Genomic DNA, 25,747 nt, shown 5'->3' with positions numbered 1-25,747 from the left:
GACCAAGGCAAGACAAAGGGAAATGACAAGAATACACTTACTCATTTCTTCCGCCTCTTAGGACTTCTTTTCCTCGTCTCGTCTTCTACTTCCTCGACTGTTGCTGCTGGGCTGGTCGTCGTACTGCTTCCCAAGCTGTCGACCCTGGTGCTGCTCTCCGTACTATCATCTGCCATGACTCCTACACCAAGGTGCGTGGGGTCGTCTCCACCATTGATATCTGGGAATGTGAATGTATCCGCAGTAGGCTCGTCCAGAGAAGCAGCGGCATCAAAGTTGAAATCAGGTAACACGGTGTTCCCGTTCACGTGAGCTTGCGTACCGTCGCCATTGGTTGGATTGTCGGTGAAAAAATCGTCATCATGGACAAAGTTGTCCATGTTTAGGTCGTATTGTCCAGGTTCACCAAGGCCGTTGGGATCAAAATATGAATTTTGGTCGCTAATGCCTTCAATTCGGCCCGTTGGGCTAAGCGGCAATATGCGATCGTGTATGTTCTGGATCTTGGAATTCTGTTGATCTGACAGTTTCTGCAGCATTTCCAATTGTTGTTGAGTCGCTTGGTATTGAGCAAGATCGTCGAGCAAGCGGCTCACTTCTGGTGGATTGGGGTTGGTGAGGGCATTATCCGTATTTTGTGCAGCCGTGTTATTTACAATCTGCGATAGTACGTCGTTTCGTTGCTGTTGAGTAAGGGGCACATGTCCGTCTTGGGTCTGGTAATTTGATAAAGCCGCCGCATAGTCAAAGTCTGGCGTCTGGTTGGTCGACTGGCCAGCACTAGCGTTTGCATTTTGTATCGCTGACATGATTGCGTCATTTCCGGGCAAAGATGCGCCATTAGACTGAGATTCAGACTTGACATGTGATCCCGGGATATTTTCTCTTCCTTGTTGGTCCGGAAAAGCAGCTTGAGACTGTTGACGATTGAGCGGCACAGAGGGCCTCAAGCCCTGTTGCCGACTTCCCGGCCGTGTAATGGGACTTGCCAGTGGTCTCGTTGTGGGGCTTACGGTTGTGGCGCGGCCCATTGTGGTTGGCGCAAGGTATTCTTGTTGGTTGGGAGCGGGAGCGGGAGCGGGCAGGATCGCGAGTGGCCTCTTGTTTCTCTGCAACTGTGAGGCTTTGTGCGCATCTTGCATAGGATAGTCGTCCACGTCGACTACATTGCCGTGGGGTTGTTGACGTGCAGATGGGAACATGTCAGCGAGATTCATACCGTTTGCGTTGCCCTCCAGGCTCCTATTGTAAAATGTTGCTAGAAATGTCAGAATGGCGTTGATCGAGTTCTCGTGTCGGTCGTGCAGCGCTTGGAAAGATGTTGCTCGAGAATACAACTCTTCGTTCTGGCGCTTGATCTGTGTCAAGACGTTGGAAATGAGTTTCTGCTGCTGCTGAAGTTCCCTAACCTCAACTCGTAGACTGTTGTATTCTGACCGCGGAATCATAGCCATCTGCTCATTTCCTCGGACTGCCACTTCTTCAACATATCCGCCGCCTCCAGTATCCTGAATATACTTGCGATCTTCATCGCTGTCGCCCTTGTTTTCCTCGTCGCGTTTGCGTTTTGGTCCGGTCGGAGGGTTTTTGGGCTTCTGAATCAGCCATAGTAGCTCCGGTCGCCCGCGCTTGAAGTATTTGTTGTAGTACTCGCTGGGTGCTTTTGCCTTGGTCTCACTGGCCTTCATCGAGTTGTCTGACAAGCCAACCTTTTTGTGGAAGCCGTACATGTTCAACTGCCGAACAAACGATGCATAGTTGTTGTGTTTGAACAATTCGGGGATCAAGGTTCGTGCGAATTCGTCCTCGTCTAAAACAATGAAGCTGTTCCCGTCGTCGGACCATCGAATAAGATTCTCGTTCTTGTTGTTATCGAGGAAACTGTGGAAAAAATCAGCCAACATTCCGCGACTGTAACCGCATCCACGGCATCTGGATACCCCAAATGACGACAAGTACTATGAGATGTCGGGGAAAAAAAGGACGAGTAGCGCCTCACTCACCTGCTCAATTTCTGCACAAATGGCGGGATTTGCTTTCGTTTTGCCTGTGCATCTTTCTTAGCGAGAGCCGCTTTCTGTTCCAGCTCTTCATCGTCGTCTACCGTTTCCCACTGCTGCTGAGGGCTAGCAAATCCGTCCCACTGACCGCGCCGCGGGGCAGGAGCAAGCTGTTGGTTGGTGTTTCGTCGTACCAATTGGCCAGACATCTCAGCCCCGTCATTGTACCCGTCCAGCGACACGACGCGATTGTGGCCGGCCCCCATGGTCGGGCCATAGTTGTCGTACAGCGGTGGGTCGGTAAAATTCATGTCGGTAGCCACTGCTGGGTCATTCCAATTGATGTACTGATCAGTCGGTGCGGGGATATCGTGTTGGTACGTCTGGGCGGGGGGCTGCGGGGATGCGACTGGCGCGCGCCGCTTGCGGTTCGACATGGGGACTTTGGTGATTCAGGCGGGAGATTGGAGTGTTTTCTCTGGAGAGTTGCTCTGTGCGGCACGTATCCGCTGCTCCCGGGGAGTCTCAGAAAGAATCTTCACGAGGCTCGGTGCGGGATATCAGCCTTGCAAAACCGACGCGGGCCGCACAAGTCGTGAAGCGCACAGGTGAGTCAGCGCCTGGGATTGAATGTAGTGTCTGAGGAGCGCGTCGTGGGCGCGATTATGTAGGGGTTCTGGGCGGGATTGTTGATTTGTTTCGTTGTTGGTGTTTTACGGAAATATTGGGCGATTGTCGCCAAACAGCCGGCCTGCTCACACAAAGGGTCGGTAGAGGGGTATCAAAGAGGGCGCAGGCAGGCGGCAGGGCGAGAGAAGGCGGTCGTGGAATGGAGTGGGTGGTTCGGCGAAGGGCGTAGGTGGGCAGACATGAGCGGGCCCAGGTGACGCCGAGCCAGCGACTTTATGACGCAGATTGCAGAGCAGCAGGCGACGTAGCAAAGACGGTGGTGGGCTCAAAAGAGGGAATGCCGAGCAAGATGCGCAACGTGTCCGGGCGCACCGTCTGGGCGGAAACAATAGCTGGGGGGAGGTGAGCGCGAGGCGGCGTCGGCGATATAGCGCGTAGTAGTACTTGGATGGTTCGCAGCGATGAGATGGACTTCAGAGTCCTGCCAGCGTCATTCGCTTAGGCGCCCGCTAGCATGACTCGTCGGCTGTGGCCTGGGCTTGTCAGGTGAACAAGTGTGTAGTGCCAACGTCGCCCGTACTTTAAGCTGCTGGCACACTGCAACGCCCATCATGCAATTTCACTATGACAGAGCGACTCTTTCCCGGCCAACTTGTCCGATCCAGCCAGATCAGACTTGCGTTGCATGGCCTGGTACACGAGTTGTCAATCGGCCCGGGCAGAGGTGGAATGATGGGAAATGCTCCAAATGCGATAGATGTCTGCCTACTTTCCGATGCATCCAGCGGTCACATGAGCTCAGCTCAGTCTTAAGGGGCCAGGATCCGCCATTGCAGACCCGGCCACTGTACCCGAAATGGCTCCCAGACGAACTGCATCTTACTCAAAACTACGATCCACGCCCAAGGTTGAGATCCTGGCCACCCATCCGGTCCATCCACCCTCTCCGCCTCAAAGAACCGTGCCCAGACCCTACCATACCCTTTACTAAGAAAAAAAAATTGCCCGAGACACGTCTCTATCACAAACACTACAGTGACACATCGTACGAGTTGACACTGTATATGCTCTCCAGCCCCACAAGATGTCTCACCCTGGTTCTCATCCGAGCTACACATGTCAATATATAAATCATACCATGGCACATGGAAACAATCGTGGGCACCCAGGTCTTTTTGCTTCTGTATATATTTTTTTAACTTCATTTCGCGCAACGTACAAAAGGTTGAGTGGAGCAGCCCGGTGTTCATACTATTCACCTTCCATTATCGTACTGTAGCGCCAGGCACCCAGCATCAACCTAGACTATGACTGATATCCAAGGCGGAAAAGTGGGGGGAAAAAAAGAGAAAAAAGAAAGAACAATGAAAAAAAGTCAGAGAGAAAGACAAGAAACCCACAAACTTCCAACTGTACGCCGAATGCAGCTTCGATCTCATCTTTCTCTTCCTCCGTTCAAAAACTAAAACCCAATACTACAACGTCGTCGGGGACTGTGCGACTCAATATAAATATGTAAAAAAACATATCCCATATGTTCATAAATGCTTTTTTGCTGTATCCAAAGTTTGAAATGCGAGATTGGTTGGGGGCGCGGGCCCAGTTTAGTTCTGGATGTAATGTCTCTACCATCGTGGCATCATTCTCTTCGTATGCATCGTAAAGTCAATCCAGTGTTAGTAGCGCGGCCAATTGCTGGCTTTAGGCCGTTAAACGTTCGTCGTCATCGATTTCGTTCGTGGGCGCCATCGCACGTGTCGTTGAACGAGTGATGATACGTGCGACGACGGTTAGTTTCGTGCGTGGAGCTCACATACTACTGGCCGACAAGAATCTCCACATTGGATTGCGATGATAGCTCGTCGCTGCCACGATTCTGGTGTCCATTCTGTCGCGGGCGGCTGAAGCCTTGTCCTCGCTCAGGAAGCGGTCCACGAGGTTGTCTGGATGGCCGGTCATCGTAGTTGGTGCTGAAGGTACGGTGTCCGCCAATTGGGCCAGGGGCATCCCAAGACGTCATCTGTCGCAAGGATCGGGGGCTGCTATTCTGCGGGTATCCTGATGAAAGCTGCATTCGGCTCATTTCCCGTTCTAGTAAACCATCGTCACGCTGCGACATGGAGCTGTTTGTCGGGGTGCCATTGGGGTTGGTGGAGCTTCCACTATAGCCAAGACCCTCGAGCGAGATGCCACCTGGTCGACCAATGGGGTGGCTGGCAGTAGAAGGGGCAGGTGACGGCGTGTAAGATCTGAGATCTGCGTAAGACTTGGCGCCACGAAGATTAGGCACCGCGTTAAGACCGCCAGGCGAATCGGGAAATCCAAGAAGGCCTGATGGCTGCCTGTTGAAGGCGTTGTAGAAGCCACCCTCTGCGCGTACATCACTGAAATCGGTCGTGGCCGCGCGGTTCAGGTTACGGCGCGGTTGCTCCAGAGGGTTGCTGGCCATTTGCGGCATCGGGGGGCTGAGCCCCTGAGTATCATAAACTTTAAAGATGTGCACCTGGCGCTGATCACCAGTGCCCTTTGAAATGTGCGCAAGCCCGAGCTGATGGGCCAGGGTGTGAATGGTACGGCGCTGGAGAGGAGCCAGGTTGGCAGGGAAAGTCATGCTATCGCGATCCTTTGCCTCCTTGAATAGGAGAAGCTGGGTGTAAAATTGTAGTGATTGCGGGTCATTGAGGTCGACATCTGTGTATTCAGTCAGCACAATTTTTTTTTCTTGGGATGATATCAGGAAAAAGAAAAAAGGGGGGATGGGGGTAAAAACGTACCGACAGTCTTCTGCCCACTGCCCCTCATGGCTGAGACAGGCGAGGGTGATGTGGCAGGCATGTGGGAGGCAAGAGATCCAAAAGATGCCTGAGACTGAAGACCACCACCAAGCGGCCGGTGTTGTTCCTCAAGCTGTCCACGTCGCTCTCGCTTCTCTCGCTCGATGCGCTCACGCTCAGCAAGGGGCAGCATCTTCTTGTACTCGACGCGCAGCTTCCTGCCGTTGAGCTCAAAGTGGTTCATCGACTCAATGACGGCTGCAGTTTCCTCTGCGGTGGTGAAGTTGGCAAAGGCCAGGCCTCGGAAGACGCCATTGTCAAAGTGGTAGTTGAAGGCGTAGGGAAGGGGCAGGCGCAGCTCTGTCATGAGCGAAACCAACTGCTCCTTCTTGACGGCAAAAGGGATGTTCTTGATGACGATGGCGGTGGGGATGAGTTCCTCGTCGACGTCATGGCCGTAGCTTGTGTTCTGCATGGTGTTGAGATTGGAGTTGCCAAGGGCGAAGCTGGGCAGACCCTGAGGCTGCTGGTCCATCCATCCCTGAGCAATGTGGGTCAGCATCGTGGCAAAAACATGTGCAAGAGGGAGTTGGGTGGGCGAGGAGATGGTTGGAGGAAGAGGAAGAGGAGGCTGAAGGGGGGGAGGAGTGGTTGTTGTCAGGGTCCTTACCGATGGCAGTGCGCTGCGACCTCCTTGACGCTGCTGCGACTTGATGCGGGCTTGGGCGGCACCTCCCAGGGAGCCCAGAGAGCCGTTTTGGGCAAAAGCATTCGTGTTCCAGGCGGTGGCGGAGCCCATGTCGTAGGCGCCGTAGGCAGCGCCAGCGTGCATGGTCTGGTTGAGGCGCTCGTAGTTGCGCGGCTGGTCGTAGGGGCGCTGGTGGTCGTCTTGGGCGTACATGTTTTGCTGTTGCGGGACTTGGCCGTAGGCGTCGAACTGGCGCGAGGGCATGCGGTGCAGAGAGCCTGTCTGTGGCTGGGATCGTTGGGCAATGGGCGACCGCGACGTGTTTTGGTCGTAGCCCGACGAGTACATTATATGCGGTGAGGATTAGGGGGGTCTTGGGTCGTAAAGAGGACGTAGCGTGCGGGTTGGAGACGCAGGCAGCGGGCGGCGCAGAAAATTAGGGCGGAGGTACGAGACTGTGGCCCAAGCTCGCGGAGAGGTGAAATGAGCGGAAGGCGACGGTCGCGAACGAGTCTTTGAGCTTTGGGAAAAGGGGGCAGATGAGGCTCGAGCAGCCGCGGTTGAGGGTTGGCGGACTGGCGGGTTGGCGGGCTGGCGGCGGCGGGCGTGTGCTGGGTGGACGGCGCAACAGGAGCAAGGGAGCCAGGGGATGCCAGGCGGACCGGACCCAGCGACACTTGTTCCCCTATCAAGCCAAAGCCGCACGTCTGGGTGGGCCGCGAGCAGCAACAGGGCCACGGGCTAGTCGATGTCAAAAAAAGGGTTCAAATATCGCCTATGTGCGTACAGCGGGAGGGGGGTCGAGGGGGGGCAGTCAGGGACGAAGGGGAGCAGTTCCGGGCGAGGGCGACGGCTGGTGCGTGTGTGCTTTGGGTTGCAAAAGTCTCGCTGAAGCCCACTAACGGCGCGGGGAGGCGGCTGCACACGTGCGCACCGACGGTGGCCAGACGAGAGCCGACTCTTTCTCGTGTAGGATACGTAGGGGAAATATGTGCATGTGTTGGGGCAAGTAAGCAGATGGCATGTGTACACAGCAGAGTATTGGGCGCATGCGGATGTATGGACTCGCAATATACAAGGCATGCTACATTGCCCAATGGACTCACATCAACGACTGGCTGCCACACCTTCTCGCTACTGTGTACTTAAGTAATATCCCTCACACATGGACAGTGAGTAAGTACCCTCCCTCGCTCCTTCCCTCTCTCGTTTTGTCCCACCGTGGCCTCAACAGCAGCCCTTGCTCTGGTCGCTGACACGCCGTTATTACTGTGGCCGGCTTACATGCCCTGCACACTGGCCCTATTACTCGCGGAACCATTTCCAAGACCGGACCGGCCAGCTTCGCCAGAGGAACAATATTCAATAAAATGATGGAGGGGTGCAGATGCAGCCACAGCCACAGCCTTGTATGTAGGTACATGCACATACATGTATTTGCCACTTACATATGCATATGTACACACCCACGCCCACACCCACACTCACACTCACACTCACACTCACACTCACATACTACATGCAGCCAGCCCGCCACAGGAAAGAACCATGGCCCGGTAATCGGGAAGTCGCCAGCTGGCGGGCCGTAGCGTTAGCTTCCCTACTAACAAACTTCCACCACAGCAACACAACAACAATAACAATAACAATAACAACAACACCGCTAGGTACACTACTTACTCTTGCCCTCCCTCCTGCACCCCCCGCCGCCACTTGCTGGCTGCAACCGCCGCAAACATGTCGTCAACTACGGTGAACATGGGGCTCCTGCGCCCCCTCAACCTCATCGCCATGACGCTCGGGGAGGATGACGCGCCCACGAGACGTCGTCAGCTGCACGTTGCCACCAGTAATCTCGCCATTGCACCCTTCACCGCACTCGTCCCCAGATGTGCACAGTAATGATGCTGCAATTCCACCCTATCCCTTGGCTATCCACCCTTTCACAAATCACTACTTACTGTGTACGCCCTCGTCCCCCCCCCCCCCCCCAGTCAATCAAACACAACCCTTGCGTGCGTGCACATACCCAAATGCCACCTCCACCTAACCCCCAATGCCGCTCTTGCATATCCACTCCAAACGGGGCTCCTGGATTCATCAGGCTAGCATCGCCTCCGGGCCATGGTCGTGGATCCCACACGCCCATCCATCCGACTTCCCGCTTTTATCAACTTTCCGACTGGCTGCCCGGCGCTCCTGTCGTCTGAAGGATCACTTAGTCGCATGCATGGAAAATCATGTGATGCTGACCACTTGGACACACACACACACACATTCCCTCCTCTCACCACGCACACTACTTACTCGCCGTTGCAAACTGCCCTGCCCTGCTGCCTCTGACTATGGCTTGCATGGGTGGGTTGCGCAATTCCCCCGAGCCAACGGCTGTGCTTGCTTACTCTATTCTATTTATTACAACACACGACACTCAATCATCAAAATCAAGCAGTCGCGACCATTCGCTCTCGCCTACTCGACGGAACTCGGCACCTGCTGCAAACTGCCCACTAGCTTCCCACGCCTGCATCGTTGCCTGGTCGTAGGGCCCATTGATGTCCCCCTCGGGTGCATTGAGCCAGTGAAACTCCCATTGCACGGGCTCTGGATTGGCATTCTTCCAGTCTTCTCCCGTCTCGCGCTTGTACTGCCGCATGATGGATTCACGCGGCAGCTCATAGATGTCCTCGACACCACGGTCCGACAGGCGACTTGCGCACTCGGTAATCGAGTCAATGACCTGCTTTGCTTTTGCTGCTGCTGCTTCCTGTGATGGGTCTGTATCCACCTCCATGCTCTGCGCCTTCTTCTTCTTCTTGGCCCAGTTGGTGGCCGGTTTCTTGGGCACCGCCTTGCCGTATCGCACCAGGGCCTCCATGGGTGTTTCTCCTACTTCGAGATGTGAGATGAGGGTGGACAGAACATCGCTTGTGACTATCGAGTCTTCAGCTCGCTCCTTAGCTTTTCGCTCGGCATCTCTCTTGTCCTGTGCCTCTTTGGCTTTTTTCATGTCCTTCTTGGATATGCCCTCCAACCACGAGTCTTGAACGGCATCGGGGTCAAAGGCCTTGCGTACATAGTTGCCCGCCTCGTCAAACCGACCCTCTTCCTGTTCTGCACGCATGTTGAAGGCATCCAGCTTGGGCGCATGCTTTTTCTTGCTGCCCGCACCCAGCTCCTCGTCCATGTCAGAGTCGAGCCGGTCGCGCTCCTCATCGTCGCCCTCGTCGCTGCTGCTCTCCACTTCATCTATCGTGGCTTTTCCGCCTTTTGTGAAATCCACCGCTACGTGACCTCCAGACTTGCTGCTTTCTTCTTGTCCCTCAATCTCGGCGTTGTCCAAGAAGCGGAGTTTCTTCTTTTTTCCCTGGTCCCGTCCAAGTTCCTCATCCTGCTCGTCCTCCTTTGGCTCGTCTGCAAACATGTCGTCGTCATCATCATCATCGTCGTCTTTGGTGGGCTTTTCTTTTTTATGGTTCGCCTCCGCGCGAATATCAAAGTTCTCGGTGGAGCTGTCTGAATCGTAGCCGTCAATGTTGACGGCATTGCGTTTGATACCTGAGCTTTTTCCTATCACATCGGCTTCCAATGCGGGGTCCTCTTCGTCGTCATCAGCGTCTGGGGCAAGCGTCGAGGGATTGCGTGGATCGAAGCGAGGTTTCTTGGTTGATGGCTCGTCCTTGTCTAGATGGTGAGTTCGTGTGAATTGCTCGCCGGCACGCTTTGGCCGCGCGGGGTTGTAAGTGCCGCTGGAGCTAGCCATGGTTGTAGCGAAGGCGTAGAGTCGTGGATGTACACAAGTTAGTAGTACTAGGACGTCGAGGTTTGGGCATCCGCCAGTGACGTCTTCGCGCGTTCTAGAAATTTGGAGCTTGGGCCAATTGCGGCGAGCAGCCTGTGGCTCCGGCATGCGCTCATGGCTCAAACCGCTACCCGTAGTGTTTGCCTACAGTTCGTCATCTTTGAGTCTGTACATCTGCGCCCTCTATTGTTTGGTCTTTGTATCCCGATCTCACGTGCCTTTCCTTCTCGTGTCTTCCCCGTACCTAGCCTCCCTTTCGCGCCCTGATTACTAATTTGGAATGGTGAGAGTGACCCCGCCACTACCATCACCCTGTATCTCAATGCCCGACTCACCACATCCACCAGTTCAACCCAAACTTTTACGACCAAGACGACCCCATGGCCATGTATCAGGCTATCCGACGCGGCGGCGGCGCACCTAGGCGCTTTGATGAGTATTTTCGTTGCTACCCCATTGCCATGTTGCCCGGCCCAGAGCGCCCAGAAGCAAACCACGGCGGAAAGGTGTTCCTTCCTCCCAGCGCTCTCGACAAGCTCACCAGGCTGCACATCACATACCCCATGCTCTTCGAGCTCATCAACGGAAAGCAAGACGGAAAGAAGACACATGCAGGTGTGCTAGAGTTCATTGCAGAAGAGGGTAAGATCTACCTGCCATACTGGTTGATGGAGACGCTCAAGCTGGAGCCCGGCGATCTGTTGCAAGTCAAGTCGACCGACATACCTCTCGGCACCTTCATCAAGTTGCAACCGCAAGATTCTTCCTTTCTCGAAATCTCGGATCCAAAAGCTGTGCTTGAGAATGCGTTTCGGAACTTCTCATGTCTTACCACGGGCGATATATTTACTTTTGCGTATAACGACAATGTATACAGTATAGCTGTGCTCGAGACCAAGCCAGAACATCCAAGCAAGGCTGTATGTACCATCGAAACGGATCTGTCAGTCGACTTTGCGCCACCAGTGGGTTACCAGGAGCCGCAGAGGACGAGTGGGACAAGCACCCCACGCAGCGGAAAGGGTGTCATGACTGGCAAGGGCGGAACTCTGCACCCGCACGGCACCATGGCGGATGCGATCAACTATGCAGCCATTGCGCCCTCGGCAACAGCTGCCGCCAATGGGGCAAAAGCAACATCATCCCATTTCCTTACAACCGGTCACAAACTCCTTAAGAAGGGTAGCAAGGCACCCACCCCGCAAGCTTCTACACCGGTCGCAGGGCAATCGACCAACCCACGCCCAACTGTGCGCCGCACAAATGGACCACAGCCCCTTAGGTTACCACCCAACAAGTTGTTCTTCGGGTATGAAATCACGCCGCTCAAGAACAAGGAAGAGGCAGGCGAGCAAAAGGAGTCGAAGCACTTTGAGGGCGGAGGCCAAACGCTGCGAAAGAAGAAGGGGGATAAATAAAGTGCATCGGCTGGTTTTTGTGGGAGAATGTAGGGTTCACCTTGAGGATATCCAGTGCTTCGAAATAGGGGAGCATTTCATGGCGTTGATCAAAGGGATGGTATGGTGGGGATGAATATAGGCACATGGCGTTTTTTTCTTTTCTTTTGCACACCTATACCTTATGGTGGTTAGAAGATATTCATGAGAAATCACATTACTTCCTTCTCTTGTTGTTTGAGCATGTTTTACGTTTCTTGGTAAATTGATGTGAGGTTGAGAGGTGACGTGAAGGTGGGTACGTATGCAAGTAGGTCAATCCGCAAGATGACTTTGTTATTAAGGTATTTCACTACTACCTGATTAACTCCCCTTCACCCCACCCATGAATCCATGTGAGTAATTGCAATCCTTTATACGCCCTGCCCTACCCTTTCCGCTCCAATCCAGATGAAGCAAGAAGCAAACGGCCCATTATTCCCAAGTATGATCGCCATCATGGAGATACATATGAACCTGAACCCTTTGACAAAAGAGAAGTATCCCATCCTCCTACCATTCCCAAGTCCCTCGTATGGGGGGAGGGGGAGGGGTCTCAGATCTCATCTTCAACCCCTTCTTCCTCCTTGACGCTGCCCAAGATGGTATCAAGCACCTCTTCCTCCTCTTCCTCTTTCTCTTCCTTCTTGACACCCGTACCCTTCCCTCCCTTCCTCGCGCGCGGCTTCTTACTCGGCGTGTCCACGCCGTCGTCGTCTGCGTCTGCGCTGCGCTTCCTCGCCGACCTAGGCGTCTTCTTGCTTAGCGTGTCCCGCGCTGTATCGCCCGCCTCAGACCCGTCTGCAGTGCGCTTCTTGGGCGTCTTCTTCTGGGTGCTGGGGCCGGTGCCGCCTTCGGGGAGGGTCCAGCCAAGTTGCTCGTAGAGGTCGCGTTGTTTGATGCGGAGGATGGAGATGTGATTGCGGATGCTGCCGACTTTGGTGCCTGTGGAGGGGTGTGTGTCAGATTTGCGGTAGGGGTTGTGTTTTGGGGGGAGACATGGGGGGGAAGACATGGGGGGGGACAGAAGGGGAATGAGTAGAGGGGATGGTACCTGGGAAGGCAGTGGAGAGCTGCTCGTACTCTTCGGGCTTGACGTAGCGGCCTTGGGTTAGGAGGAGTAGCTTTGCGGGCGTTAGCGGTGGGGGTTGGGTAGGTGGGGTATGAGGAAGTTTACCTTGAGGTCGTTTGGACCTTCCCACTTGAAGGCCTGTGTTTGTTAGTCATGGTGAGGTCAGGTTAGTATCGGGGATGCTTACTCCATCAGTGGCTTCGCCGTTGGCTGCAGCTTTCTTTGGTGGCATTTTGGTCTGTTGCTAAGTTGCTAATCTGTCTTAGGGCTGCTGTAGCGAGATGACACGGGTTGGCTGTGTGTGTCAAGATAAGGTGTCAAGAGAAGAGAAGTGATGAAGAGGAAACTTGTCAGAGGGATGACGGGAAAGAATTGTCTCTGTTCAGTTCTGATATTTATGGCAAAAGCAGTGAGTGGGGAGGCGTAAGGCCAAAGTGAGAGTGAGTCTGCTTGCATCTTTGGGCACCGTGGGCTGGACAAGGAGCATTGGTTTTCACTTTCACTTCAAACACCAAGGGACAGGCACACCGAGACAATGTTCCATTACACACTAAATACGTAAATACGTGTAGTAAAGGAGGATCGATAGCGTGTACCGAGGAATCGTGTAGAATTCTTTGATACTTGGCCATTTTTCACTTCACACGCTATGAGGCTGACGAGCCGCTCGGAGTAAGTAGACTAACTTAGCATTTTCTGTAGGCTTGACAAAACAAGCCTAGGCAAAGCGGCAATGATTGAACTGCCGTCAATCTACAGGGTACGCTTGTTAGTTCACTTGCAGCGCAGATGACATTACATATGTATGTGAATATGTACGTCTATATGTACGTTGCAGGCCAACGAAATGCAGCCTCACTGCCATGGTAGTTCTAGACTCTGGCGCTCGGTAAGTGGCCAGCAGCTGAGCCAAGTGACTTGAGCATGAATCAAAAAGCATGGCATGGCGATGGCGGCCCGCGGCGGACCGTCGTTCATGTCTCGTCAGAACATACGACGGAGCAAGCAGTGGCAGGCTCCAAAACCTGATATGCGACTGTTCCTAAATCTGGGCATAGCCGTAGTCGGGGTCGGGGGGTCGGGGTCCCGGTCGGGGTCCGGGACGGGGTGAGCTGATGTCTACATACGTCGCCGTGGCGGTGCAGTGCCCGGCGAGGTTTAAAACAACGGTCGCGGTCGTCGACGTGGACGTAACGTAGAGCAGAAGCCTTGCCAAGCCGACGGAAGTTTGGGGTGGGTCGGGCTGTGCGTCTGCTTGAAATTTAGGGCTTACGTACAACCGCCGGTGCTCCCGTACCTGTTCGCTCGCCTGTATCGCCTTTTTTTCCTGCTCGCCCTGGCCAAGTGTACGATACTTACGACACCAGTGCCCGGGGAGCAAATTGCTTGTCAGCGCCTTCGCCGAAGTGGCTGCTCTGCCGATGCCGAGTGCCCATGCCACTTCGCCCAAGTCACTTCATCGCCAGCGTGCCGTGCTGATGCCACCGGGCCCGCCGGTAGCGCAACTGCTTCGACAGCCTGCTCCGTCTTGTCCGTCTTGTCCGTTGTCTTCACCACCTGTTTTGGCCCGAGTTAGTAGCGAGCGAACCACAAACCACAGACGTTCATTACACACTGCAGAACCATGTGCGCTGCTGAGACACGACGGGGGTCGTAGCGTCCAAGCCCCCGGCATACCACTCGATAGCCAAGGCTTCCGCCCGGGTACTCACTGACGAAGCCTGTCCTCTGTGGCTTGATCCATGGTCCTCATCCTCACACACACATGACCACGGTCCTACCGCCTCGACGTGGCACTCCTGGCCAGTTGAATCTTCCCCACAGCCTCCCACCCTCTCCCCATCGGCTTAGCGTCGTGTGAATTGATCTCTTCAACATGCTTAACGCTGGGACACGGCCAATGGGATCTACACCAGACAAGGGTATGCTTCCGACCGTCTCCAGCGTCGACACTCTGTCTACACAGCAAGCCTCCAGGAAGCTTTCTTCCTGCCGCGTTTTTTCTACCATGCTATCTCATGTATATATTTCTCCCCGCTTCTTGGCTGAATGTCCGTCTATCCCTCTTCTCCGAATTTTGGTTTTGACCCGGCTTCTGTTAGGAGGCTCAACAGTTTACTGCCACCCCTTCGTACCACCCCTTTGACAGTCCCACCACCCTAACACCACAGAATGTGTATCCGCGTCGTTGAAAAGTTTCCCGTCTGCGGCTGTACTTATCACGTTCACTCTGTGGATCGATGCGCCTCGTATGGGCGCCATCCAGTAGTGGACAAGATCATCTGGGTTGGCGCGTCCTGTCAAAATCATGGCACTCAAGCAAAGTGCCAAAGCCAATCTTGCTGAGACTACAAGCATATCCAGCACTACTCCAAAACACACTACTCTTTCAGTCTGAGAACCATGAACCAAAGTCGACCTGGTCTAGCAGACGGATTTCGAGCATTGTGGGTAAAAGTGTTCATGGTAGTCCCGGAGTTAAATCCGACAGAAAAAAAAAGACGTACGTGTAAGTGCTGTGATTTCTGTTACGCAAAACGTGACTAATACCAGGTTATCAGACAGATGGCTCCATCATCACCAATGAACTATTGGTGAAGAAGTCATATCACACAGTTGTGGTTCTGCTGTTGAATCCCCCCCCCCCCCCACTCACCGCCAACTTTCGACATGCTTGCAAAGACAGTAGGCACTGACAGACCAGGACGGTAATTCGTCTGGCAAAGGCAAAGATGAGGCAAAATCACATCGAGAACATGCGTGATGCGAAACTGGGCTAGAATTCTGCATCTGCGCGCATACCTGTTGTGGGTTTGCAAAGGGTCCCAGCACGCTGACTGTGTTCAAGAAGCCTTACAACAACCGTGAGTGAAAGATTGACTAGGAGCCTCCCTGGCCCTCCATGTCATAGCTCGCTCAGAATGGCTCTTGCGCATTTGAAACGTACAACGGTGAACTTTATCCGGCCGTTTAGCACGCCTTGTCAAGGCGGATCCGACACCATCATCATGGTCTTATCTACCCATCGCCTTTTCGCTAAAATGGCCCCGCTTTTTACTCGCTTGGGAAATCTCCAATGCGGATACTTTGGCCGTTTTCTCGATTCTTCTCCCGCTTCAGCCCCAGTTTTTTTTCTCTTACGATTCCGTACGGGCAGGAGCATGATCCGACGCCTCACCCGACAAGCCACATCGAGGTCATATTGCGAAACCCTACTTTCATGTACGTACATAGTATCATGTTCCGATAAACTATGTTTCCAATTGCCTGGATCCAACCAAGGGCTGGTGGTTGAGAGAGGTGCGGCTGTACTGTGTAGAAGCGCTTAAGTTTTGTGGGACCCGCATATGCCAATAACCCTTCCCCCCCCGTTGCGGCAAGGAAACCCCCTTTTTTCTACTTATCCAATGGCTCGGCATTGCGCACCAACACATGTTAGATACTCTACAATACAAAGTGTTGCATGGAGGTTCAAATAAATAAACTTCTGCCAGACGGGTAAAACGTCCAAAAGGAACCTAAAAAGCCACAAACAAAAAGCACGGATACACATCTGCCATCGGGCGCTCCGTCAGCGCAGTCTCGGAAATTAACCTGTTTTTTCTTGTCGTTCGCAATGACATGTCTGTTCAATTGAGTATGGCCTAGCGAACATCACTTGAGCCGCAATATTATCCCATCGGCTTGGCGTCAATACGCATTTACGTACTTGAGGTTTCAAGTGATACTGTATGCGGAACACGACCACAGCCAAGTCGGCCTTACCCGTTTATCTTCAATCGTCTCCTTTTCCTTCTGGAACTAGGCTTCTTTCTGTAATGTTCAGAAGCAAATTGGATCATTGAGACACGTTGTAGTCAGGAATAAGGAATGAAGATATATGTTGCAGAGTTCTATGATTTCATCTGTCTATGTATATTTTCTTCTTCTTCTTCTTCTTCTTCTTCTTCTTGTTGTTGTTGAAGTCTTACTGCAGAGACTGTAAACGTAGATTATTGTCAATACTCCGAGGGGTATTGCAAAAATGGATATCAAGACCCAATTGCATGATCGAGTTTCGTATAGAGAAAGAATGCAGACCGGAAAAGAATATATCCACGTGAAACACAAACCACCACGTGCATATGCCGTTGATCAAGACTTATCCACTGACTCATGCCCACTTCAAACCATGCCCATACCACGATCTCGTATGCAAGATAACTTCCGCATTGAGAGGGGCAAACAACACAAGTACTCTAGTAGTTCCAAACCACATCTTGTTTCCCTAACCCTATATGCATCCTATACCTATTCTATATACATTTCACACCACTTACACGGCATGATTCTCTATCCCTGTCCTCTCTCAAACCTTCTGCATGAATCCTCTCTATCAACACCTCCCTCATTAATCCCATCCTATTCCCGCAAAAAAACCCCCTTCCTACCACCCCACACAGGAGAAGCCCCCTCAAATCCCGACTTTCCTACCCGAAAACCAAACCCGCATAACGCATACACGAACCCCAACCCCAACCCCCATGATTCCCACCCCCACGAATGCTGACAATGCAAGAAGGGAAGATCACGGAACATCATCAGAACCCTGTTTTGCCGTGATACTTTAACTCCACGGACTAAAAAAAAAGCTTTGGGGAAAACGGACCAAGTTTCTAAAGCAGACAACACAAACAGCTGAAGGAGAAAGCAAGATAAAGAAAGCTCACCGTATCGGACGTACTATCATAACTTTGAAAATACAAATAATCACTATGCAGCTTACTTTTCCATTTGGAAAAGAAAGAAAGAATGAAAGAAAGAAAGAAACGAAAACAAAAAGGTATAGGTTGGCGAAGAGTCAGGCAGTGTGTATGTGGGGGGAGGGGGGGAAAGGGGGGGACGAGTCAGGACAAACAGGGTCGGACCTCTTGAATGATTACAGCTTGCATCTTGCATCTTTCAGCTTCTTGCATGCACACACACACACATACACACACGCACGCACAAGCACACGCGCACACACACGCACACACGCACACGCACACAGGCGACCTGCGACCTTGCGGGGCCCTGCGGACACTGCGCCTCGCCTTCATCTCCACCAAAAAAATATTCTCCACACGGGAAACACGTGGATAAGCATGGCATAATTGTGAGCCAAGACGGAGAGATAGTTGGATGGAAGTAGTAGGTACAGCATGTGGATAATGATGATGATGATGATGATGATGGCATGATGGTAAGCCAAGACGGAGAGATAGTTGCAGTAAGTAGATGCATGGCTCGAGTACCTGTGTATTCCTCCACTTTCACAAGTCAGTTTTAAGGAAATGCGCGGGATAGTCGGCATTGAACTCGTTTCTATTTTCCCGGGTTTACACTACTACCGCAAGGTCTATCCCTGTTTTCTCCGTCTCTCTTACATCTCACATGTCAGATTCTCACCTTCCCAACAACTAGGTAGACTATCCATCTTGTTTTTTCGGGGGGGGGGGGGGGGGCTACATCAGGTCTTTCCCTTCGGGCCTCAAGTCTCAGGCTTCCAAACTAACCCCTCCACCCCACGCATGGACCCTTTTTTCCCCACCATAGTTTTGCTCGTAAAACATGAAGAGCAAGTTTGCACAAGAAAGAGAGAAAAAAAAACAAAAAGGTCGTTCGACATCAAAGGCCATCAGGACCCGCTCATGGATGCAGAAACAAGGAGATACTCAATAACAAGTAGAGCGGGTAAACAAAGCCGAAGCGGATGGCAGGACCAACCAAAAAAAAGCAAACGAAGAAATAAAAAAAAAGGCTTAGTGCACTTCGGTGGGCTCTTCCTTGGGCTTGTACATAATGGTAGTCAGGAACTGAGAAGAAATTAGTTTTCATGTTCAACATTACAAAGACTGAGAACAGACGTACCTTTTGCTTATATCTTGTCGTGGCACTAGTGGCCAAGATATTGTCCTTGATGCTACTTGTAGCCAAATGATTCAGCACAGTGTGATTGGGGTGAATCAACACACTGCTGTCGTCTTTCATGGGCGTGGTGCCGTTCAAGATGCTCTTGCCTAGGAAACCCGGGAGCGTGGGTGGTGTGGGCAAGTTGTTGGTCATGGCATTTGCGCGCAGGAAACGCGACGAGTCTTCTGGGGCATCGAGGTCAAGCAGGTAGCGGGGAATGTTCTGATGGTATTTTTTAGTGGGCTCGGGAGCTGGTGGTTTGGGTGGCTCGGGCAATGGGGCCTTGATGGGCTGCACATCGGGTGCTGGTGGGAGGACCTGAGGTGGGTACATGCCCGGGGGAGCTTGTGGTTCCTGCATAGGCGTGACAGCATCTAGCGCACCTTGTGCATCCTTTGACGGGCTGGCAACGGGGGGCTGAGGCTCGGGGTAAGGGACTTCGATGTAATTGACGAGAATGTTGGTGTAGTCTACGGCGGTTGGCAACTTGTCGCTTGTGCGCATATCGTTGTCGACCAAGAACGTCAGATGGTGGGTGCCTGGGGTAACCGAGACGTATGCAGAAAGGGCGTCTTTCTTCTTGCTGGGGCCGTTGCGGTGAAGTCTGTATTTGCGGTTCCAGCCTGCAAATGTGCCCGTGACGTAGACGCGTTCACCAGGACCTTCCCATTCAATTAGGGTTGGCACAGTCGGGCGGCCGGTGCTGGGGCCCTTGAACTCCTCGCCGAGGTCCTCGTCGTCGGCCGTGGTGGTGCTGAGCATCGAGGAGCGGCGGGGCAGCATGCCCTCTGCTTCGTTTTCGTGGATGGGGCTCCATATCTCCTCGGGGGAGATGATGGGCGATCCGGGCGTGTGAACCTCTTCCTCGATGGGCAGGGGCATGCGGGGCGGGCGACTGAACTGCGACGGTGGGATGAGGTAGTCTTGCGAGGCATCGGCGGGGTCGATGAGGGAGACGGTGTCGGCATCTTCTCGTGGGGGAGCGGGGACGTCTACGGGGGGAGTTGGGGAGGGCTCGCGAGGAGGCTGTTGCTGTTGCTGTTGCGCTTGTTGTTGTGGTTGTTCTTGTGATGGGGGTTGTTGTTGTTGTTGTCGCTGTACTTGCTGCTGTTGCTGTTGCTGTTGCTGTTGTTGTTGTTGTTGTACTGGCACTGTAATGGCTGCCTGCGGCGGGGTGGTGGTGGTGGTGGTGATGATAGAGGGTGCATCGCGGGGTGACTTTTCCTTTTCCCTGTCCCTCTCGCGGTCCTTTTCCTTGTCGCGATGATGGCCGCGGTGGCTGCTCTGCTCGTTGCCCATTGCTGCGTCGTGAGTGTTGGAGGCGTGGGTGTTATGGCTGTGGCGGGCGCTGAAGTGGTCGTGAGCAGCGGCGCGCAACTGGTTGGCCACGGCCTTTGTGCTAGTGCCAATTGTCTGCGCCCTCCCTCGCGAGTGCGGGCGGGCAGAGGATGGCTGGCTCTCGGCGTTCTCGAGGCTCACGGACGGGGCAGCAGGAGCTTTGGCGGCGCTGAGGGCCTGGATCGACTCTCGCCGTCGCGCCGAGTGGTAGTTGCTGTGCGGGGGGTGAAGGGTGCGCTCGGATGATGGTGCTTGCGAGTTGGGGTTGGGGTTGGGGTGCTGGCCATGTGATGTCGTCACGCCCGTGGGCGACTGCGGGTTGGACGAGGCCGTCGTCGAGCGCGAGTTCTGGTTCCCCATCTGCTCTGCCCGTTCCCCAAGGCTGTGGCTGCAAAAGTTGACGGCAAGTCGCCAGAGAGGGCGCGGCAGAGGTGACAGAGGACAGGACAGGACGCAGACCAGCCCAGCCTCAAGCTATCGTATTGGTATCGCGCCCGGCCTGCACCCAGCACAGGGATCAACATTTGCTGCGCTGCGTCAATCGCCGATAGCCCTCCGCCCTGCCCAATCACACGGCCCGACATGCTGCCCTACGCCATGCTACTACCACTCTACTACACACTACTACACAGTATACACCTACAAGTACACACACTGCCAACCTCTCCCGTCTCCACCTCCACGTTGCCTCCACGCTGCTTCCATCGCCATCTCTGCCACCCCCAATGGATCCCATCCTCGTCCTTTCAGTCGCCCGTCGCCTCGTCCTTCATCTAGCCCGCCTGGCCTGGTGGCCCATTGCCAAGCTCATCACCCTCGCCGTCATTCTCCTGCGTCCATTCTATCTCCTGGTCACCGTTGCCCTGCTTCCCTTCATCCACCTTGCTCACGCCCTCTTCCAAGTCGTCTCCCTCCCCTTCACCGTCAAGTGGCTAGAGCAGATTGAGGTAACCCCTGATTCATCTCTATTCTTCTATCAACGCGCCAAGCTAATTGCTGCAGACACTGTACGTCTTCCTTGGAATAGCTGCCCTTATAGGATCCATCACCGGCACCACTCTCTTCATCATGTTCAAGTTCCTGTCGTCCACCCTGAGAATTGATGCTCCCATTGTCCCTGAGAAGCCTGTCGAGACGAGGACGGCTGCTCAGTACCGCGCTGAACGCCGTGCTAAGAAAGAAGAGGCCATCCATCACTTGCCAGCCATCACCCCGGTTGTTCTTAAGAAGCCTGCTGGGCCCCGCAGGCGCGGACTTCTCTCCCAGGCCATCATCGAAGAGGAGGATTCCGATTTTTGACCCTTGTTCAATCTGCCTGTTCTTTGTCCTTGAAGCCCTCCCAGTCCACCACCAAAGTAGAACTCCCAGAGTTTCTATGTGACGTCACCGAGTGTATGCTGCATCTCCGGCGTGCATCTACCACTCTGTTACTTGTGCCTAAATGGACCCGGTCCAAAGCGTCTTCGCTCGTGGTTTTTGCGTCTAAAGAATATAGATCCAGGGATACTGCCGATAATACAGAAGGCTGTCTCTGCAATGTGTATGGCGCCAGTCGCATCAACGCTTGGTCCCGGGATCTCATCGTCCTACATGTTGGCCTTGTTAACTGCAGTGTCGCCAACTGCCATCTTGATTCTCATCACTCACAGTGCAGCTCCACTCTCCCGTCTATCTGCACTGGCCATGGTGAGCCAATGAAGCACCACAGCCGCCCATGTGACTATGACCCTCTGTGTCAGCAAATACCACTTCTCATGTCACAGCAGTTGTGTTAATAGTGGCAGTAGTCGCACCATCGAATATGCAGATTGTAAAGCACATCTGGAAACACATACGTCAGCACAATCCTCACTTGCTCGACATCAGCTTGACTGACAAATGCCGGCATCTTTCCTCGGTATATGCACAAAGCAGTGAGGTTGGCAGAAGCAGGTAATACGACCAAGAGGCATCCCACCAGTGTCTTGAACAGAAGCTTTTCGACCCTTCGTACCAGAAGTTGGTTGGCTGGGTGAAGATTAACGGCTGTTCTCTGCTTCGCCCGACCACAGAGGGTTCCGATTACCCTAGCCAATCTACTCGCAAACCCGGCGCCAGAAGGTCGGTTTCCTCTTACCACAGGGCTAAGAAGATAGATGAAGACAAGAGTGAGGAGCACGTTGATAACAATGTCGCATACCAGCAGCGGTATGATGGCGTATGGTTGCAGGCCGATTCGGCAGCGGCCGTCGGCTTTGGAGAGCGAAGTGATGGGCACGGCAAACCCAGCCACGCCAATGGCCCCAAGACTGACGCAGATGCCAATGGTGCTGAAAATCCAAAGGTAATCGCTCCATCGGGACCGGTAGGGAGCCCTCAGAACGTGAATGCGCTCGACAAGGAAGAGGTACCTGATGACAGCAACGTCAGTGAGCCTGCTGCCGTACCAAACAGTGCTCATAAACATGTCTGCTCAACTCAACATACATGCTCACTTTGCCGGCTGTGTAAAAGAGCAGACAAAGCCTTATCGCGGCCCTACAAATCTTGTCTGTTGTGATTCCGAGGCCGTTGTGAACAATTGCAGCGGCGGTGATAAAGGTCATGGCAGAGATGTAGTCAATGAAGATGTAGACATGTGTCAGTGTCATGTTCTTGAGCAAATGTTGGTTGAACTGGCGTATCCGGTACCCTGCACATGTCAATCGCTATGCTTTGACTATGCAGACTGCACTCGGATGAGGACCGCACCCAGTAACCCTGCCAGCAGACCCAGGCAGATTTTGGATGTGACCACCAACGAGATGCGTAGCTTGACAGGGTCGCTATATTTGAAAGATGCTTGTCGGACGAAATCCAGTCCATCGTGTGTTGTTGTGGGTACCGGAGTCACATAGGCCGTGGAAACTGCCCAAATTGTGTTGAGGGCAAGGAAATGTCGCATTCGGGAAGCTATGTCTGTGCAAGGGAGTTAGGTAGGTATGCTAGTCATACTGAGAAGTCATGATAGGTTAGTAGTGTGCAGTGTGTAGTGTGTAGTATAAAGAGTGTGGTGTTTGGTGTTGACAAGACAATTGCTATTATTAGCTCTGGTGCAGCTGCGGCCATGGGGTCATGCAGCCATCTCATCAAGCGGAAGCGACAACCACTCAGGCGGTCCTTCCAACATTCTTCAGTAATAGCACGTGACCAGTCAATGGAGCGAAGTCGACCAGACGACGCAGACGCAGATGCACAGGGCTACGATAACACTGGGAGGGAACAAGACGCTAATGAAGATGCGGTGTACACGACAGCCAGTCGTTACGGTCAAACCCAGCAACGGCACGTGAGTGTGTGGTACATGTGCTAGACACAAACGGCTGTTGCGGGTGATTGTACTTGAGAAGATATGGTTAGGAGAACCGGGCATCATGTACTTTGTGAATATTCGTCGAGTCAAATGGCCTAACAGGTTCTTGGTAGTGGTACGTCATATGCCTCGTCTCATCGCATGGTGGCTATCAAGACACGGCAGGCAAGGTGGCAGAATCTGCACCGCAGACGAGGATAGCGAGAATAGCGAGAATAGCGGCCATGTTCCTGGCCACTCACTGCAGGGACTGGACGAAACGTGGATCGGTAGCGGGCGACCACGCGCGGCACCCAACGGTGTAGACAAGCGTACCGCGCGTATTCGCTTCTACACCTATCTTCTCCGAGGGTGCCAATCCGAGTAGCGCAAATAGAGTGCGAGGCGCTGCAGCAGTCGTCTCTTGACGAGGTCATAACGGGTGGGTTGGAGGGCGCGGCATGCTGCACCGTCTCGTCATAGGCTGGGTGGTGGAGTGGCTACAGCAACGCCCAGGCCTGTGTGACCGAATCCAAGGAAACAGCTGCAGTTCAGGAATAGCAAAAGTCAGGGAAGGCGAGGCGAGGGCGAGCTGAAGAGAGCTGAGACGAGGGCCGCGCAAGCTGCCTGTGGTTTCGGGCTCTGCCTCGCAGGTGTACGTACTCTTGGTGAGCGGCGTGAGAGCAAGCGGGCGAAGCAGAATCGACCTAGAAGGAGAGGGGCAGCAAAGGCCCAACCAGCAGCGGCGGCGCATCTGCATCCACGGTTTTGGTGCAGTTCGCATCAAATGCCGCCTGAGTGAATGGCGGCCCCCCCCCTCTCTCCCCACCCCTGAACCCTGGCGCGCTGCATTAACCGAGATTGGCGTCTGGCACTGCCTCTCTCTCTCTTTCGCGCTCTCGCCCGCTGCGCCTAGCTTTTTATTGCGCCCACTGCCTTTCTCTCCTTCTCTCTCCCGCCTGGCACTGGACCGACGCTGATGCTCGTTTTGGCTTGCTGTTAGAGTCTTGCTTCCTCACTCCCTCCCTCCCCGCTCCCGCGACTGCATCTTGTCCCTCCGGCCGCTGCCCCGTGCACCACTACAAACTCCGAGGAAAAGGAGACTCGCAGACGACTAAGACGACGGCGGCGACAACAACAACGACGACAATAACAACAATAATAACAACAGTAGTAATATAACAGCGCCAGCAGCCAACATGCGCAAGGGCGTCACCATCTTCTTTCTCGTGACCATCCTGGTCCTCGGCTTCGCTGTCCACAGCGTCTGGACATTGCTAGGTCTTTTGGTCGCGTCCGGCCGGGAGGACGCCATTCTTCGCGGAGAATTGCCCGCTCCCAACTCCAGCGCAATCAACCATGCGCCACAATTGATCCCCAAGATCATCCACCAGACGTACATCAACGAGAGCATTCCTGCCCACTGGAAGGGCCCACAGCAAAGTTGCCTCGACCTCCACCCCGACTACGAGTACAAGGTACGGAGCGGAGCGCAGACCTGTTCCGAGCATGCGCGGCTGCTAACAACTCTCAGCTATGGACTGACAAGAAGTCGCGCGAATTCATTGCTGCCGAGTACCCATGGTTCCTCGAGACTTTTGACGGCTATCCCTACCCCATCCAGCGCGCTGATGCCATTCGTTACTTTGTCCTTCACCACTTTGGCGGCATCTACATTGATTTGGACGACGTGCGTACCTCCTTCGTGTACCTCTACGCGATAAATGCATAACTGACAATTCATAGGGATGCAACCGCAGCCTCGATCCGCTTCTCGCCTACCCTGCGTGGGTTCGACGCACCCTTCCCACTGGCATCTCAAACGATGTCATGGGCGCGGTTCCCCGCCATCCCTTCTTCCTCAAGGCCATTGACTCTTTGACCGACTACAACCGCCGCTGGCCTCTCCCGTACGTTACCGTCATGGCTTCTACCGGACCCCTCTACCTCAGTCTTATCTGGAGGCACTACAACAACGCCGGCCCTGTGGACGAGGAGCGTGTACGCATCTTGTTTCCCGACGAATACAATAACCACTCGTGGAGTTTCTTCACTCACCACTTGGGAAACAGCTGGCACAGGACCGATGTCAAGATTATCTTCTGGCTCGCCAAGCACTGGGTGCTCGTGACTATTCTTGGATTTGCTGCCGGTTTCGCTATTCTTGGCTTGATCTACAAGCTTGCCGTCTTGAACAAGCGATCCAATGGCCCTGGCTCGCCCAAGATTCGTTTCTTGAGCCCAAGAATGCCTTTCTATCGTCGCATCAGTCAGAAGAGCTTTGAGCTCGACGAGCGGCACGAGGTGTAACTGGGCGCCCTGGCCCTCCTCTGCATGATTTCAGCGTTATGTCCTGCACTACGTGCTCCGCATTTTCCGGCGTTTTCTCGTCACCGTTGTCCCGTATCTTCGCTTCTCTAGTGGCTTCGTTTTTTTTTCTCTCTTCATCTTCATCTTGTCTATTTACATCAGGGCAGCGGTCCCTAGTAGCATGTTTTAACTGATTTTTCCCAACGGGCACACACGACACGGGTGGAACATGAAACGGTTGGGCTACCGTAGTTGTTGAAAAAGCACCATTTGAACGGGCATCATAGAAAGAGGCTAGACCCGAATCAGCCCATAGAGGCACGACGGACGAGTCTCCAGGCGTCGACCTGGGCGACTTTGGCCCGTCGTGCCGGACGAATTACTATTAGTTACGATAATATCGAATACCAAACACCACGTCACGTGACGATGAGAACTCTATTTCCAGACATGGCA

The 25,747-nt window shown here is 53.7% G+C and overlaps 11 protein-coding genes across 11 annotated transcripts; 4 read left to right on the top strand and 7 right to left on the bottom strand.

Moving 5' to 3' along the window:
• Positions 1 to 41: 41 nt before the first annotated feature.
• On the bottom strand, positions 42 to 2,437 carry COCMIDRAFT_99053 (uncharacterized protein; the record flags this gene model as incomplete). The annotated part of the gene is made up of 2 exons (XM_007691199.1): positions 42 to 1,881; positions 2,004 to 2,437. 2 exons carry the CDS (start codon positions 2,435 to 2,437, stop codon positions 42 to 44), a joined length of 2,274 nt encoding a protein of 757 aa, XP_007689389.1.
• A 2,009-nt stretch (positions 2,438 to 4,446) lies between these two features.
• Positions 4,447 to 6,440, bottom strand: COCMIDRAFT_99032 (uncharacterized protein; the record flags this gene model as incomplete). The annotated part of the gene is made up of 3 exons (XM_007691198.1): positions 4,447 to 5,321; positions 5,405 to 5,945; positions 6,075 to 6,440. The coding sequence occupies 3 exons, from the start codon at positions 6,438 to 6,440 to the stop codon at positions 4,447 to 4,449; spliced, it is 1,782 nt and encodes a 593-aa protein (XP_007689388.1).
• Positions 6,441 to 6,671: 231 nt separating this feature from the next.
• COCMIDRAFT_55924 (uncharacterized protein) lies at positions 6,672 to 6,974 on the top strand (the record flags this gene model as incomplete). The annotated part of the gene is made up of 1 exon (XM_007691197.1): positions 6,672 to 6,974. A coding segment is annotated over one exon (303 nt), but the record flags the coding sequence as incomplete, so codon positions are not given.
• A 1,549-nt stretch (positions 6,975 to 8,523) lies between these two features.
• COCMIDRAFT_27516 (uncharacterized protein) lies at positions 8,524 to 9,855 on the bottom strand (the record flags this gene model as incomplete). Its single annotated transcript, XM_007691166.1, has 1 exon — positions 8,524 to 9,855. The coding sequence occupies one exon, from the start codon at positions 9,853 to 9,855 to the stop codon at positions 8,524 to 8,526; it is 1,332 nt and encodes a 443-aa protein (XP_007689356.1).
• Positions 9,856 to 10,274: 419 nt separating this feature from the next.
• Positions 10,275 to 11,312, top strand: COCMIDRAFT_27515 (uncharacterized protein; the record flags this gene model as incomplete). Its single annotated transcript, XM_007691165.1, has 1 exon — positions 10,275 to 11,312. The coding sequence occupies one exon, from the start codon at positions 10,275 to 10,277 to the stop codon at positions 11,310 to 11,312; it is 1,038 nt and encodes a 345-aa protein (XP_007689355.1).
• A 574-nt stretch (positions 11,313 to 11,886) lies between these two features.
• COCMIDRAFT_27514 (uncharacterized protein) lies at positions 11,887 to 12,634 on the bottom strand (the record flags this gene model as incomplete). Its single annotated transcript, XM_007691164.1, has 4 exons — positions 11,887 to 12,275; positions 12,385 to 12,454; positions 12,508 to 12,540; positions 12,590 to 12,634. The coding sequence occupies 4 exons, from the start codon at positions 12,632 to 12,634 to the stop codon at positions 11,887 to 11,889; spliced, it is 537 nt and encodes a 178-aa protein (XP_007689354.1).
• Positions 12,635 to 13,791: 1,157 nt separating this feature from the next.
• COCMIDRAFT_38019 (uncharacterized protein) lies at positions 13,792 to 14,412 on the bottom strand (the record flags this gene model as incomplete). Its single annotated transcript, XM_007691174.1, has 3 exons — positions 13,792 to 13,959; positions 14,016 to 14,235; positions 14,279 to 14,412. 3 exons carry the CDS (start codon positions 14,410 to 14,412, stop codon positions 13,792 to 13,794), a joined length of 522 nt encoding a protein of 173 aa, XP_007689364.1.
• A 3,770-nt stretch (positions 14,413 to 18,182) lies between these two features.
• On the bottom strand, positions 18,183 to 20,031 carry COCMIDRAFT_99066 (carbohydrate-binding module family 48 protein; the record flags this gene model as incomplete). The annotated part of the gene is made up of 2 exons (XM_007691196.1): positions 18,183 to 18,236; positions 18,292 to 20,031. 2 exons carry the CDS (start codon positions 20,029 to 20,031, stop codon positions 18,183 to 18,185), a joined length of 1,794 nt encoding a protein of 597 aa, XP_007689386.1.
• A 365-nt stretch (positions 20,032 to 20,396) lies between these two features.
• COCMIDRAFT_99111 (uncharacterized protein) lies at positions 20,397 to 20,970 on the top strand (the record flags this gene model as incomplete). Its single annotated transcript, XM_007691195.1, has 2 exons — positions 20,397 to 20,618; positions 20,674 to 20,970. 2 exons carry the CDS (start codon positions 20,397 to 20,399, stop codon positions 20,968 to 20,970), a joined length of 519 nt encoding a protein of 172 aa, XP_007689385.1.
• A 344-nt stretch (positions 20,971 to 21,314) lies between these two features.
• Positions 21,315 to 22,594, bottom strand: COCMIDRAFT_99031 (uncharacterized protein; the record flags this gene model as incomplete). Its single annotated transcript, XM_007691194.1, has 5 exons — positions 21,315 to 21,391; positions 21,465 to 21,492; positions 21,548 to 22,061; positions 22,138 to 22,342; positions 22,402 to 22,594. The coding sequence occupies 5 exons, from the start codon at positions 22,592 to 22,594 to the stop codon at positions 21,315 to 21,317; spliced, it is 1,017 nt and encodes a 338-aa protein (XP_007689384.1).
• A 1,586-nt stretch (positions 22,595 to 24,180) lies between these two features.
• Positions 24,181 to 25,291, top strand: COCMIDRAFT_99036 (glycosyltransferase family 32 protein; the record flags this gene model as incomplete). Its single annotated transcript, XM_007691193.1, has 3 exons — positions 24,181 to 24,459; positions 24,516 to 24,671; positions 24,728 to 25,291. The coding sequence occupies 3 exons, from the start codon at positions 24,181 to 24,183 to the stop codon at positions 25,289 to 25,291; spliced, it is 999 nt and encodes a 332-aa protein (XP_007689383.1).
• Between the last annotated feature and the right edge of the window lie 456 nt (positions 25,292 to 25,747).

Source organism: Bipolaris oryzae, assembly GCF_000523455.1.
Source record: "Bipolaris oryzae ATCC 44560 unplaced genomic scaffold scaffold_93, whole genome shotgun sequence".
Classification (NCBI taxonomy): domain Eukaryota; kingdom Fungi; phylum Ascomycota; class Dothideomycetes; order Pleosporales; family Pleosporaceae; genus Bipolaris; species Bipolaris oryzae.
This window is presented reverse-complemented; position numbering and strand designations above follow the sequence as displayed.